At 29.7% G+C, this 13,491-nt stretch overlaps 1 protein-coding gene across 1 annotated transcript in view; it reads right to left on the reverse strand.

Annotated features, from left to right (window-relative positions):
- Nucleotides 1–13,491, reverse strand: part of LOC134715376 (probable sodium/potassium/calcium exchanger CG1090) — a 34,402-nt gene that overhangs the window by 16,788 nt on the left and 4,123 nt on the right. The window contains exons 2-4 of the mRNA XM_063577523.1: nt 7,234–7,431; nt 4,006–4,106; nt 862–948 (exon numbers count right to left, since the gene is read on the reverse strand). Of these exons, the coding sequence (XP_063433593.1) occupies nt 862–948; nt 4,006–4,106; nt 7,234–7,431 (386 nt within the window). The remainder of the gene's footprint in view (nt 1–861; nt 949–4,005; nt 4,107–7,233; nt 7,432–13,491) is intronic.

A 13,491-nucleotide genomic window follows, 5' to 3' on the forward strand; every position in this document is an offset into this window, starting at 1 on the left:
AAATTTTAACATGTGATTTACTGCCACTGTCAAGAGAAATCTAAATGATTAAAATGGATTCATTCATAATTTATTTTCCAGTTTAAAGTTTCTCACTGTATAATTATTGTGTTATATAAATTGAAAGCAGCAGTGTCAATTGATGATGAGTGGTAATTTTAGTTCATTAAAATCATATCTATTTTAAACAACTTTATTCCACAATTTTTTATTTAAAGATTTTATCTGAAACAAGCAGTTGCATAATTTTAATATTGCATGCTGTAAGACATTTATCTCAGATTCATTTACGCTGTGAATTTTGGTATGGATTTCTTTTTTTAGCTTTATCTTCTTCTTTTTTAATTTTAAATATATTAGATAATACTTTTTGTTTTTGTGGACAAAAAATATTGATTCATTTATGACTTTTACACTATCAATGACTGCCAAAATCTTAATATTTTTTCTGCATGAATACATGGAAGTTTTTTTTTCAAAATCCAGGATTTTCAAGATTTCAAGGTATCCACATAAAAAATCAAAATAAAAGTAATGAATATCACATGATCTACTATTTAGAATATTGGAAATAAAAGAACCTCACAAAGCACACATTTTTACTGGGCAACCAATTTATTACCAGATTTTTAAGTTCAAAGATTCATAACATCTACCAAAGTCAACTGATGAAAATTTCTTGTTGGTATGCACATGGTTATCAAGGGTTCATCAGTATTGAATTTGCTCAACACAAATTAACTAAAAGGCTCCAAAAAAACTAGGATGACTAGACCATGGGGTAGTTATTGATGTTCTAGAAATATTAAGCTTGCCTACTGAAATACATTTCTCACCTCAAACAATGTTTTAAATTCTTACCATTCCAGCAAATAATGCACAAATACTGATAACAAACATCACATTATAAACAGCTGAACCAACAACAGTACCAAGTCCTATATCATCCTAAAATATACAATCAATAATAAGGTTATAGTAACATAATTATGTAAATATTAATTGTTTTTCACACCAAATTCTCTTTTTTTTTTAGCAAATTTTCTCTACAAAATCACTGTTCCTATCTAGCAAAAAGGGAACATGGTTGAAAAGTTTGCTATAATATTCATATCAGAGATTTTAATCCAAGTTTTTCATTGATGTAATCAGGGTGTTATCTATCAATCTGCAATAATAAAACTTTTACAAGCTTTTATATGAGCTTTGATAATGATAGGTTGTAGAAGAGGCAGAGAAGTTCCCAAGGAACTCACATGCTTACTTATGAGTCTTATTTTTAAATTGATGGATATTTTCAGCACATCTATTTGTCTGAATTCTTGGTTTATTTATAAATAGGACATCCTGTTATAAATAGATTGCTCTAGGGACAGTAGTATTGACTTCAACACTGTTAATGTCATTTGATTGCAGCTCAATCTATGTATCTGTCAATACTTAGATGGACTGTTCAAACACTGTTATAAACAGCAGGATCCATTTCAAATCAAGTGAGTCTGGCTAATCGTATGTGGCTCTCAAACAGAATAGGATTAATTTGAATTTTGATAGACAAACTTATTTACAAGGGACCATAGGAAAAATTGTGACCTGTTTATTTTTTTATAAATACTTGTCTTCCTGGATATCATACCTTATGATGGCTTATCTCCACACTTTCATAGCAATTGAATATCTTGTTAATGATTTAAAACAGCTTAAAATACATTAATTCAAAAGATTCATGTGAAACTGTGAAGTAAAAAAAAATCCTTCTGAATGAAAATTGATGTTTTTACTTATTTTTTTAACATTCACTATACTTGTCACCATTCTTTCTGCGATTATTTTCAATCTTTGATACTAGGACAGGATGGCCAATTGATTTTTGTAGCTTAGAATCTAATTAAAGAAGAAACATCCAGTTAATCCCTGTCAAAGTCAATCCAAATTAGTGAGGAGAATTACAGCCTGACAACAGCTGACTTTGTCAAATAACTGCTGTAAAATCAAGATTATTTAGGGAACATGTTAATGATTTAACAGTCATAATTGTGCTAATGAGTGGACAGTTTTATGTTGACAATATTCTTAAAATACTAATTTGTAATACAATTGTTTATTTTTGATACAGTTTTAAAAGTTAAAACTTCCAATATAATTAAGACACTAGAAGTGGACTGTGCAATAAAGCAACAGTGCAAATTTCAAACAGTGGAATATGAAATTCATAATTTTTGACTTCAAAGCAATAACTTGAAAACTAATGCTTCAAAGATGTTTCCAATCTATTTTAAATTGAGGACATTATTTTGGCCTTTTTAAAAAAAGATTTAACCTCTCATGTCTTAGAAATGAAGAATTTCATGTTTATAACATGGTCACAATGATTATATCTAAATTATTGGATTCACAGTCATGTTAACAGAGCATTATTACCCATACTGACGATTGATGCAACTGACAATTCAAATAATTAAACATTTAACTTCAACTGAGGTGTTTGTTTCCATGGTTGTATGTATAGAAAATATTGGTCGTTCTATGTTATCCAAATAAAAAGATATGAAAGTCATTAGATCATTAACAAATTGCAAACTTTTTCATTATTTCAGTAAAGTTTCCCCTACATAAATTTAGAGTGCAGCAGCTTAAAATTTATTTTGCACAGCAATACAGCACAATCCATCTTCCCCTTTTATGTTTTTAATTGATAAAAAAAAAATGCCAGCTTTGAAGATTTATGATTGACTTAAAACTTCACGATGTCAATTTTTTTTTTTATAAGTTTATACTTCAACAAACAATTGTGTTTACGTTGTAAATAAGATGATTGCTCTTTTCTTTGCTGTCTATACAAGATAAAAAATAAGTTATTACATGATATAGATTTTTTTGTAATATTAAAAGTTTCTCGATTACAATTTGATGACAGAGACAGATGTTGACTGAGTCTTCAATTATGGTACATCTCTTTTTTATCAGTCAAATTTATTATCATAGCTGGAGAAAATCTATTACAGCCTTCCTTAAATATAAAAATATTAAATTAAAAAATATATATTCTGGAAAGTTCAAAATTTTCATCTTGGGACATAAAATCTAAATGGCCTTATGTATCAAATCTTTGTTGATGTGCTTACAAAAGTATTCATGATTTATCAATCAAATTGATAAATTCAGAATATAAAGCTAAAATAATTTTCTTATTTGCAAAAACAATGCATTTGTCCAGTCAGAATAAGATGTTCAAAATTTCTGATTTCTATACCAGAAAGATCTTACAAAACCTGTTTTTCTAGTCTTTGTTAGTCTAGTGTGCTTTTTTTAATTTTGTCTTATGGCCCAAGACCACAATTAATGACCCCGTTTTTGGTTTTTCACGAATATAGTTCCCCTTAATTATAGTGTATTTTTTCTTTATTTTTTTTCTTTGCCTTTTTCATTCATTTGTTAGTTTTAATGGGGTGGAAATGAAAGAAGAGAGGTGAAATAACTTTTTGTTGAAGGTATTTTAACTGATTTTAATATGGAAAGAGTGATTAGGTCAAGTGCAAAAAGGTAATATTTTCAGTTTTCGGAACATCTCTTGACTTGTCCATAGGGGTATGGATGTGTATTGGCTAAATTTGTAAGTTACATCAGAGCAATCTTTCTGAATTTTTGATATGTTTTTGGACTAGTACTATACATTACACACACAAAAAATTTGACAAAAAGATTAGGTCAAATTTTTTTAATGAGACAAAAAGTTATAAAGAACTAATAGAGGAATTAATTGTGGTCTGTGGCCTTATCTGTGAATGTTCCAGAGTTTAAAGTGGTATCCATTTTACTGATCTAGTTTAACATTATTGTTTAAGGGCTGCTTTTGACTGCCTCTGGTTGAGGAATTTTCTTGCTGCTTAGAAGACCCATTGGTGGCTATGGACTGTTTTTTGCTCTTTGGTCAGGTTGTTGTCAACAAGAAATTTTTGTATAAATATTCTCTTCCCCCCTTAGACCTCTAAAAATAGAACTCACTTTAGCAATGAAGACAGCTATAACAGCAGTAGCTAGTTCTGGTGCAGAGCTGCCTGCTGCCATTAGAGTGGCTCCTGCAACATCTGACTGTATATGGAGAACTACAAAATAAAAGAAATAATAAATAATTTGATCATAACATATATTTTATATAAAAAAAACTTGGTGCTCTGTCAGTTCTGTTCATAGTACTGTAAACAACTTATTTTCGTGGGTTACTTTATTTCGCATTTTGCCCTTTCTAGCCTTCTTCGCGGCAATTTAATTTCGTGAATTTCAAATTTATCTGATGTTTTTTAAATACAAGAGATCCCAGTTTTACTTATTCAAGACAATTTATATATGGTTATTTTTCTATTAGTGAAATTCAAGAAAATTAGTTGGACTACAATAAATGACTCACAATATGACATAAAAGATCTAACTAAAAGACTATAGCATCTTAATGTCCTGCTGTAGTAAAGACAAGGAGCTAAAAACCAAAAAGGACAAACCAGTATAGCTAAAGCCCGGCAAGGAATCAGAACTTTGCATGAGGGAGATACATAATTCAAGTCAAAACTTGCAAAGCAGCATTTTACCTTTATGTTCTATTTTAAGCCATGTTGGTTGGCAGACAAGATCATAGGACACATTTTAAAACTTGTAGTAGCTTTGCAATTCATTAATACATATGTTTGACCTAGACCTTTGACCTCCGAGTCACTTTGAAAATTGATAATGATGTCATTGTTAGTATTCTTTATTGTATATTTATATATAAGTTTGATGAAAAGTGCCATTGTTTTTTTCTGATGTGATGACAATATAAAACAATAAAAATACATCTTAAAGTTCACTCATCATTTAGTTTATCCTTTTCCATTAATTAGCCTTGTAAGCTGGATTTAATACAGTAAAAAACTCCTTACAGAATAACATAAAATCATAAGAGAGTTTAAGATTTATGCAATTGTTCTAATTAAGTATTGTATTCTGAGGCTAACAAGATTCTCTTTAACACATTTCAAGGCTTTCATACCAATATATTACTTATATATTTTCTTAGCTGTATAAGCAGTATATAGATCAACAAAAAAGATTGAATGCCTGAATTCTAGTACATGTAGTTCCGAAATGTTTAATTCATTTGATATATGAAGAACTAGCTTCAGAGTCAATGTTTTTGCTTCTGCAACACAAAACTTCTGTTGTATTTATGAATTCAATAAAATAATCAGCAACAGACATATGTTTGCTTGTTTAAAAGGCAATATGATGAATTACTAAATTCATACAAATAAATTTATGCATAATAAGCTTGATGAATTTGTTTTAGAGTAAGTTATTCAAATTGATCTATATTCCAAAATTGTTGTTTATTTTATGGTGGATTAGCCATATGGAACAATCAATTGGTGAACTCAATATCTGATGAAGGGAATGAATATTTCTCACGTACAAAATATAAAAGTCAATGAAACTGCCCCAAAACACAGCACAAGTTCTTTACATCACTTAACTGCAAGTGCAAAATGAAGATAAGTATGAAAATGCAATATCTTTTTCCACAATCATCCTTTTTGTTTGTTTGTTTTTTAACAGAAAAAAAATCCATTCATTAATATTTATGATAAATCTGTTGAACCATTGGGTAATGAATGATGATGTTAATATTTTACTTGTCATACAGCAGATGTGAATAACAAATGCCATTTGTACCATTTTCTATCAAGAACATACACCAGGGCTAACTAAAATTTCAAGGATAGAATGCAGATTTATGACATTTGTACAATTTTATATCTACAACTAAATATTGAATATAAACTGTTGACACAGAAATATGTCTTGCCGGTATGTTATTTTGACTGTAAATGTGCAAATGTTAAAATAAAAACAGCAAGATTTCAACATGTAAACTTATAATACAAATTATTAAAAGTCAAGAACCATGATTAAGGTGCAGGGCCATTTATCTTAATTGAGATAAAGTAAGACAATGCATAAACAGCTCCATACCAAATATCATTGATTTGACTTATAGTAAGTGGTTCCACTTTCAACAGATTTAATAACATGCAAAAGTTCCAGAGTCAATGAGCCCTGACTAAGGACGTGGGCCAGATATTCTTCAGGTATAAGAGATATGGCAATGCTATTACAACTGCATACCAAACCCTTTTGATGTGCTACAAATGTATTAGTGATTCTCTTCATAAAATGACATAATCACAAATCTTGATAAACTTTTGACAGCTCTTTCACCAATGGAAACAGCATGCCTGTATCTAACCTACTTTGTAAAGGAAAGATATAAAAACAAAAGGATATTTGAAGAATAGAACTTTAATTTGCAATAACAATGCAAGTCAGGTTAAAGGTTTTCAATGAATCACAGAATCTTGCTTTTTTGAGATAAACAAACCAACCATCAGTGTATGTAAAATAAATGAATGAATGAATGAAAAATTTGTAAGGGTTCCGCGGAACCCAGTGTCTCGCCTATTTTTGCTGTAAATCGCAGGCTCAACAACAATGAGGAAAAAAATAAAAATATTCCTCTTGTTACTATTTTATGATTGTAAGAAAATCTAAGTCCGTTTAAAAGTAAATTACAGAAAAAAAGGAGTAATCTTTTTACAAACTTTACTTCTGGATACAATCTTATGATCATAAATAAGCTTCTGTCCAAGTTTGGTACAAAACCAGGATAGTTTAAGAAAGTTATTAAAATTTTAAAAACTTTAACCACAGAGTGAATGTAATGGTTCCCAGCAGAAAAACTAAGTCCATTAAAAGTAAGATATGGAAAAAATGAATGGATTTATTAATTTACAAAATTTACTTCTGGATACTATCTAATGATCATAAACAAGCTTCTGTCCAAGTTTGGTACAAACCCAGGATAGTTTGAGAAAGTTATTAAAATTCTAAAAACTTTAACCACAGAGTGAATGTTTTGTTTCCCCGCAGAAAAAAACTAAGTACATTTATAGTAAAATACGGAAAAAATGGAATTTTATTTTTACAAAATTTACTTCTGGATACTATCTTATGATCATAATCAAGCTTCTGTCAAAGTTTGGTAGAAATCCAGTATAGTTTAAGAAAGTTATTAAAATTTCAAAAACTTTAACCACAGAGTGAATATTTGTTGATGCCGCCGACGCCGACGGAATGTAGGATCGCTTAGTCTCGCTTTTTCGACTAAAGTCGAAAGGCTCGACAAAAATGCAATAAACCTACCATCACACATGATTTCTAAAGAAGGTACAAAGTAGTCATCACAGATGATTGCAAAACCCAAAAACATATAGACTGCTATAAGGATGTTAATCACTACTGCTCCATGTACTCGTTGTTCTTGTGTAAACATCCCATGTGGAAACTGAGTTATGGCCCTTGGTGTACAGTTCTGGAGTGATGTCAGGTGCCTCAATTGTTCTGTAAAATATAAGTATTAAATTAAAATATTGATTTCACATGCATATAGACCTAAAATATTCTTTCCTTTATTTAGAAAAGATCTTCATTTTTTTATATAAATAAGGCCGTTAGTTTTCTCGTTTGAATTGTTTAACATTGTCATTTCAGGGCCTTTAAAAGCTGACTATGCGGTATGGGCTTTGCTCATTGTTGAAGCCCGTACAGTGACCTATAGTTGTTAATTTCTTTCTCATTTTTATCACTAGTGGACAGTTGGCTCAATGGAATTCATATCACATCTTCTTTTTTTATATATTTGTACTACAACTACAAATATCACTTAAAGTTTATCACCTCATTTCAATTGAAGTCATGTCATTTGTTCAGATAGGAAAATCAAACAGGTTTTATTTATTGTTTGTTGATCGGCATATGCTCAATGGAGTTAAATCAAACACTTGTTAATCAATAACTGACACTTGATAAATAAAGACAAAGGATTGATGTTTAATATCCAGTGGCAAATATCACATGCAAACCAGGACAAGAACACTCCAATTTGATACAAAATTGGTCCCCATTTTAAATGCCTAATTTGCCAGCAAATTTTTTATTTTAAACAGTTTAAAATAGCTATAAACAATATACAATACTGACTAAAAGAGAGAGGAAGGAATATTTGCAAGTATCTGATAAATTGAGTATCTGAACTTAAACCCTATAAAATATTGTATGTCCCTGTGCAAAGTATACCCCATCTTTATGATTTGGATTAAGCAATTTCATTGTTAAGATTGTCTATTTTCTCTATCAAATTCATTAACAAAATGTCTATATTTAGATTGATTCAAAACTTGTCTATAGAATATGTTCCTTTATTGCCAAAACAGTGAGGCAAAAGCTAACACTTCAAGATCAAGATGGCCCTTGAACACCAGTTGGAGAAACATTCTGCATTAGATATTGTCAGATCAAGCCACACCTGTGCATTGAAGTACACAGATGTTTGAAAAAAACTAACATATTATAATTGTTTAGAAATCTAACTACTAATGTCATAATTTCCCACCGATCGAATCGTATAATACCGAAATTGATGAAGATAACCATTGGGTGCACCATCAACTTTTGCAAGAGTTGCTTCCTTATCTGTGTTTACAGCACATTTTATATTATATGATATTTCACTATCAGACCAAAGTTTAAACAATGAAAACTATGACAGCATTATGATGTCAAATACTTAAATACAGCTCTTAAATACAATTGTACATATTACAAAATCAATACCTTTAAAGTATACATTTATCTGGTAAATATCAAACCAATAGAATAACATTTAAACTTAAAATGTCATCATAAAAAAGAAACATGAGTGGGTTTTCTGACAATGTCTAGCACCAATTAACCTGAATTCTAGGATGCAACTGAAACTGTGCCAAACAAAATAGAGCATATTATCTCCATCAGTAATCATTCAAGACATGCATGAACATAAGTCTACATTATTGCCAATATTTTGCAATAGATTTCAAATAATGATGCATTAAAATAAAAATAAAAGTGTTTTAAACTAAGATGTTTAAGGTTGAATTTTAAGGTAATTATTTGAAGAATATTTGTTCAGTTTGACATAATTTTTTCTTCAGTTGTTTATTTGTTTCTATGATGACAAAAGTCACAAAATACAAGATAATAATTTATAATTTGATTTCTTTGAAGTTAACTACAAATATCTTGACAAAAAATAAAACAAGATTATAACAAACTTGTTGCTCCCTAGCTAGGTGCATCTTCAACATCAGACTAGAATACAATTCATGACAAAAATCTCATTTTTCTTGTTCTTGTATTGCTGATAAATATTTCTGTTTACAGTTTCTCTCTTCTTCTTTAGTTTTTACCTACACAATATTTCTCTCTATCATAGTTTTTACTATAATACAAGTGTACATAAAAATATCTTTAGATGGCAGCAACTCCTATAAGAAATCAGGAAAGTTTTTGAAGGAAAGAGTCGATAGACAGAGCTAAAAATTCTTAATAAATATGCCCTATGACCGATTTTCTCTATTTACACCGTTTTTTTAAATAATAGTCCACACTTGCATTTTACCCTTTTAAATCCATGTCAGACAGTAATTTTGGTAAGGCAGGTAGAGTCAGCAGGGTCTTCTAGTCTTTTTTTTAATTTTTTTAAATAAAGACCCTATTGATCAATGTGTTAGAGTTTGGTTAAATTTGGCCTAGTAGTCAAAGAGAAGATTTGTGTAAAAGCTTATTGATAACAAAAGATGATGGAAGACGAAGTCAACAAGTAATGAGGAAACTCACTAGGACCTATATGGGTCAGGTGAGCTAAAAAATAGTTTGAAAATATGGTTTAAATGAAATACATAGTGAAAATCACAGTTGACAAAAACCTTATACAAATATTGTATCTCACTCATTCAAAACCATTATATTGGTACAAAATGTACCTATATTTTGAACAATAAGCGAAAATAAAAAAGAAGGAGATCCTAATATCCATAGAAATATTTATTGTACATGTAACAGCAACTACATGTATAAACTTCTTATAGAAATTCTGCTTTTCTGGGAGACTTTTTTTATTGTTAAACAACAAAGATAGATGTTTTCTAATATTAATGACACACACAATGATACGGGGTAAATGTCAGTGAGAAAAACAACAAAACTTATGGTAAAAAAATTGATAGGTTTTTTTTTCAATAATCAAATTATAAATCCTACAAGTCCACAAAAGAGGTGAAAACTATCTTAGCTATATTTGGCAAAACTGTCAGAATTTTTGACTCTCAATGCATTTCAAGTTTGTTTTTTAATTTGTTTTTTTTAGCAACACTGTCAGCTGAGTGTTTAGTAGACAAAATCCATGTTTTAGGTAAAAAAAATTACAATCTTTGAGATTTTTTAAAGCTGTATCACTGTATAGATTGGCCTTTTTATGCAACTGTAAGGTATAAATACATTTCTACATTATTGTCCACCTAAATAAATCACATGTATTTCTCACATAACTTAGACATGATTGAATTATAAACACTAAAGTACACCTTTCTTCTTTAATATTGATTTTATAAGAATAAATGTTATTTTTCAAGATTATTATATTACAATTCAATACAGAAAATTAAAAAAATAAATGAAATCTTAAACGGATTACATCTGATGTTTTGTCTAAAGATTCGAATCGATTAATTCTTTGTACAAACATACAACAACCTATCAATCACTTTCTTTTCATAATCAGTAATGACATTTTATGACAGCATTAATCAAATTTCTAATTTTAAAGACCAGATTTAATTTTTTACTTGATCATTAAAACCCTAACAAAAACAAAATCTGGTTTAAACCGAATCTCGAAATATTGTTTAAATCATCCTGAAAAGAGAGTAATTTTGTCATTTAATTCACTGCTTGAAGCCCTAATATAAGATAAAATGTTATCAAAGAGCTAGATGAAAATCTGTCGCAGAAAATAAACCTACTTGTAGTGATGAGAGTTTTATTACAAAGACAATGATTCTACTAAGTATAGTTTAAAATAATTATCTTCTTTTTGTTCGGTAGCAGTGATGCAATCAATAATTAACACATGATATAGTCATATAAATTTACTAAAGGAAGATTACCATATACATAGTTGTCGATAGTTCTAACAAAAAACAAGTATCAAATGTAAAACACTAATGATCCTAAAATCAACTCCAGAATTGGCTTATGTCATGTTTAATATACAACTTGCATTTCAACAAATGTATATCAAAGATTGAAGTGGGTCTCATTGGGGTCTAAGCGTGACGCAGGATTGCTGATTTTTTTTAAGGATGACACGTGAAAGTCAAATTATTGTGGCGTGAAAACGGGAAGTCAGGTCTTGCGGGACTGGGGAAATGACAAAAGAATGAGAATTGCTTACGTACATAGTGAAAGCAGGATACAGGAATCTGACAAAACAGTAAGCCGGATCCGGGATCGGAACCCCCAAATGAGACCCCCCAATGAACATTTGCATCATCTCAGCAGCTACAAATCACAACTTACTCATATGAAATCCAACATTGCTACTTTAAAGACCTAGCTGTTAACAGAATTTTGCATGCTAATCTTAACACCAAAATTTAGGACGAACAGAACACGACTAGCTGAGATTAAATGAGGGATGGTTAAGGTTAAAACTATCAGCTCATGAACCGTAATGTCCCCAGTCAGGCAACCTAGACAGAGTATGTAGTCGTACATGTATAATTATTATATAGTTCTTAACAAAATAAGAGAATGTATTGATAATCAATTGTGTAAACTTGGTTTTAAGTGAACCTGCTGCACATTTGTATCTCAGCAAAATAACACATTTTGGAAGTGTTTACAATAATTAATTGTTTAACATAAAAAATTGTAAGGTTTAAAGTATCAAATCAAAATTACTACTTCTGGACAGTAAATGCATACTCTGGTATTCATCAAGTCAAAAATAATAATCTATTATTACACAGTAATATTTCACTTGTGATGAGGGCTAACCCAGTAGACACTTAAGAATGATCATTTAATCACATGTAGCCCCATGCTACATATCAAAATCATATGACCACTTGATAGATGACTTAGTGACAAAACAATACTGAATATAAGATAGAGAGATGTGGTCACCTTCAACAACAAACTTCATCAGTTTCAAGTCATTAGGATATACTCAATTTATATAATTATGTTTGATAGATTATTTAATTTACCAGTATATGAATTTGATGATAATTATTTGCTGATGATGTACATGTACAATCTATCACAAGTAAAACAAAATTGAAATTTCCTTTTTTGTACAAAACTTTAATGCACAATTTCTAAAATAAAATAAAAACTTTTATTTACAGAAGATTCATTTTCTAAAAAGACATCAAAAAGGACTTTAACAAAAAAGACTGCATTCAATAACCATAAAAGTTTTGGAAACATCATATTATTATATAACCCATAGATGTATGACAGGAGTGAAGCAATCTTTATATAGATACAATATGCACTTGTCTTAGTTGTCTTACAGCCTGATCACTCAATTAATATCTATTTAATTGGTTGTAAGTAATTTCTGTGACTAGTCACTAAATCAAGTCTGGTGTTTTTATAAGTACATTGTATTTAGGAGTACTTTATCATATGCTAGTTAAAATACAATTTTCAGCTTTACGACCCTATCGATCAGATCAAAATGTTCCGAAAACCAATTAAAACACATAGATAACTTAAAGAGAAAACATCCATGTAAAATCTTCTGGTAAATTGAGCAGAAATGGTTCTATTGATGTTTAATGCCTTTAAGTAAATAAATACTATGTACAATTAAGACAAATACATTCCCAAATATACATGTCATTTAAAGAAATGAGCTTACAGTCTGCAGCTGTGACATCTAAGAAGGCATTCAGCCTTAAATGCATGTCCTTAAGATTTGATCTCACCATATTATGTAATAATCATTTTTTTCAAAACCAATGGAAATACTAATTTTATGTTAATAAATTCAATAAATATATATTATAAAATAAACTACTGCATTTGATAAACTATGTGCACAGGTACAAAAGACCAACCCTGGATACCTTGTCATACATGGTCACTATTTTGTGTCTGTTGCTGCTTAAAGTTTCCAGGTGAATGGACAAGAAGGTTGAAATTTTGTTCTGCCAACTTTTTGAGCAAAAAGATTTAACCATCTGGATGGAACTTAAAGCTACCATAGACAAATCTACCAAATATTGCATTACATAATTCTTTGCAAAAATTCTATCTAACTAAATTATGTTACTTCTCATCGAATCCATTCAAATTATACAACTTTAAGTTGATTGTAGCTTGTTTAATGTCATGTGGCAAACATTTCAAGCATTTTCAGAACTGAAGGAGCTTACTTTTAAGTAATTAAAAAAAAAAAAGAAACTGGCCTCCATTTCAGTTGATGATATGTTTGGTCATGTTGGTCCTAGTTGAAATAAGTTTGTCAGAAGTCAGAAGGAGAGTTGAATTTTCATTCCCTGCTTTGATCAT

The sequence above is a fragment of the Mytilus trossulus genome, chromosome 4, assembly GCF_036588685.1.
Source record: "Mytilus trossulus isolate FHL-02 chromosome 4, PNRI_Mtr1.1.1.hap1, whole genome shotgun sequence".
Classification (NCBI taxonomy): domain Eukaryota; kingdom Metazoa; phylum Mollusca; class Bivalvia; order Mytilida; family Mytilidae; genus Mytilus; species Mytilus trossulus.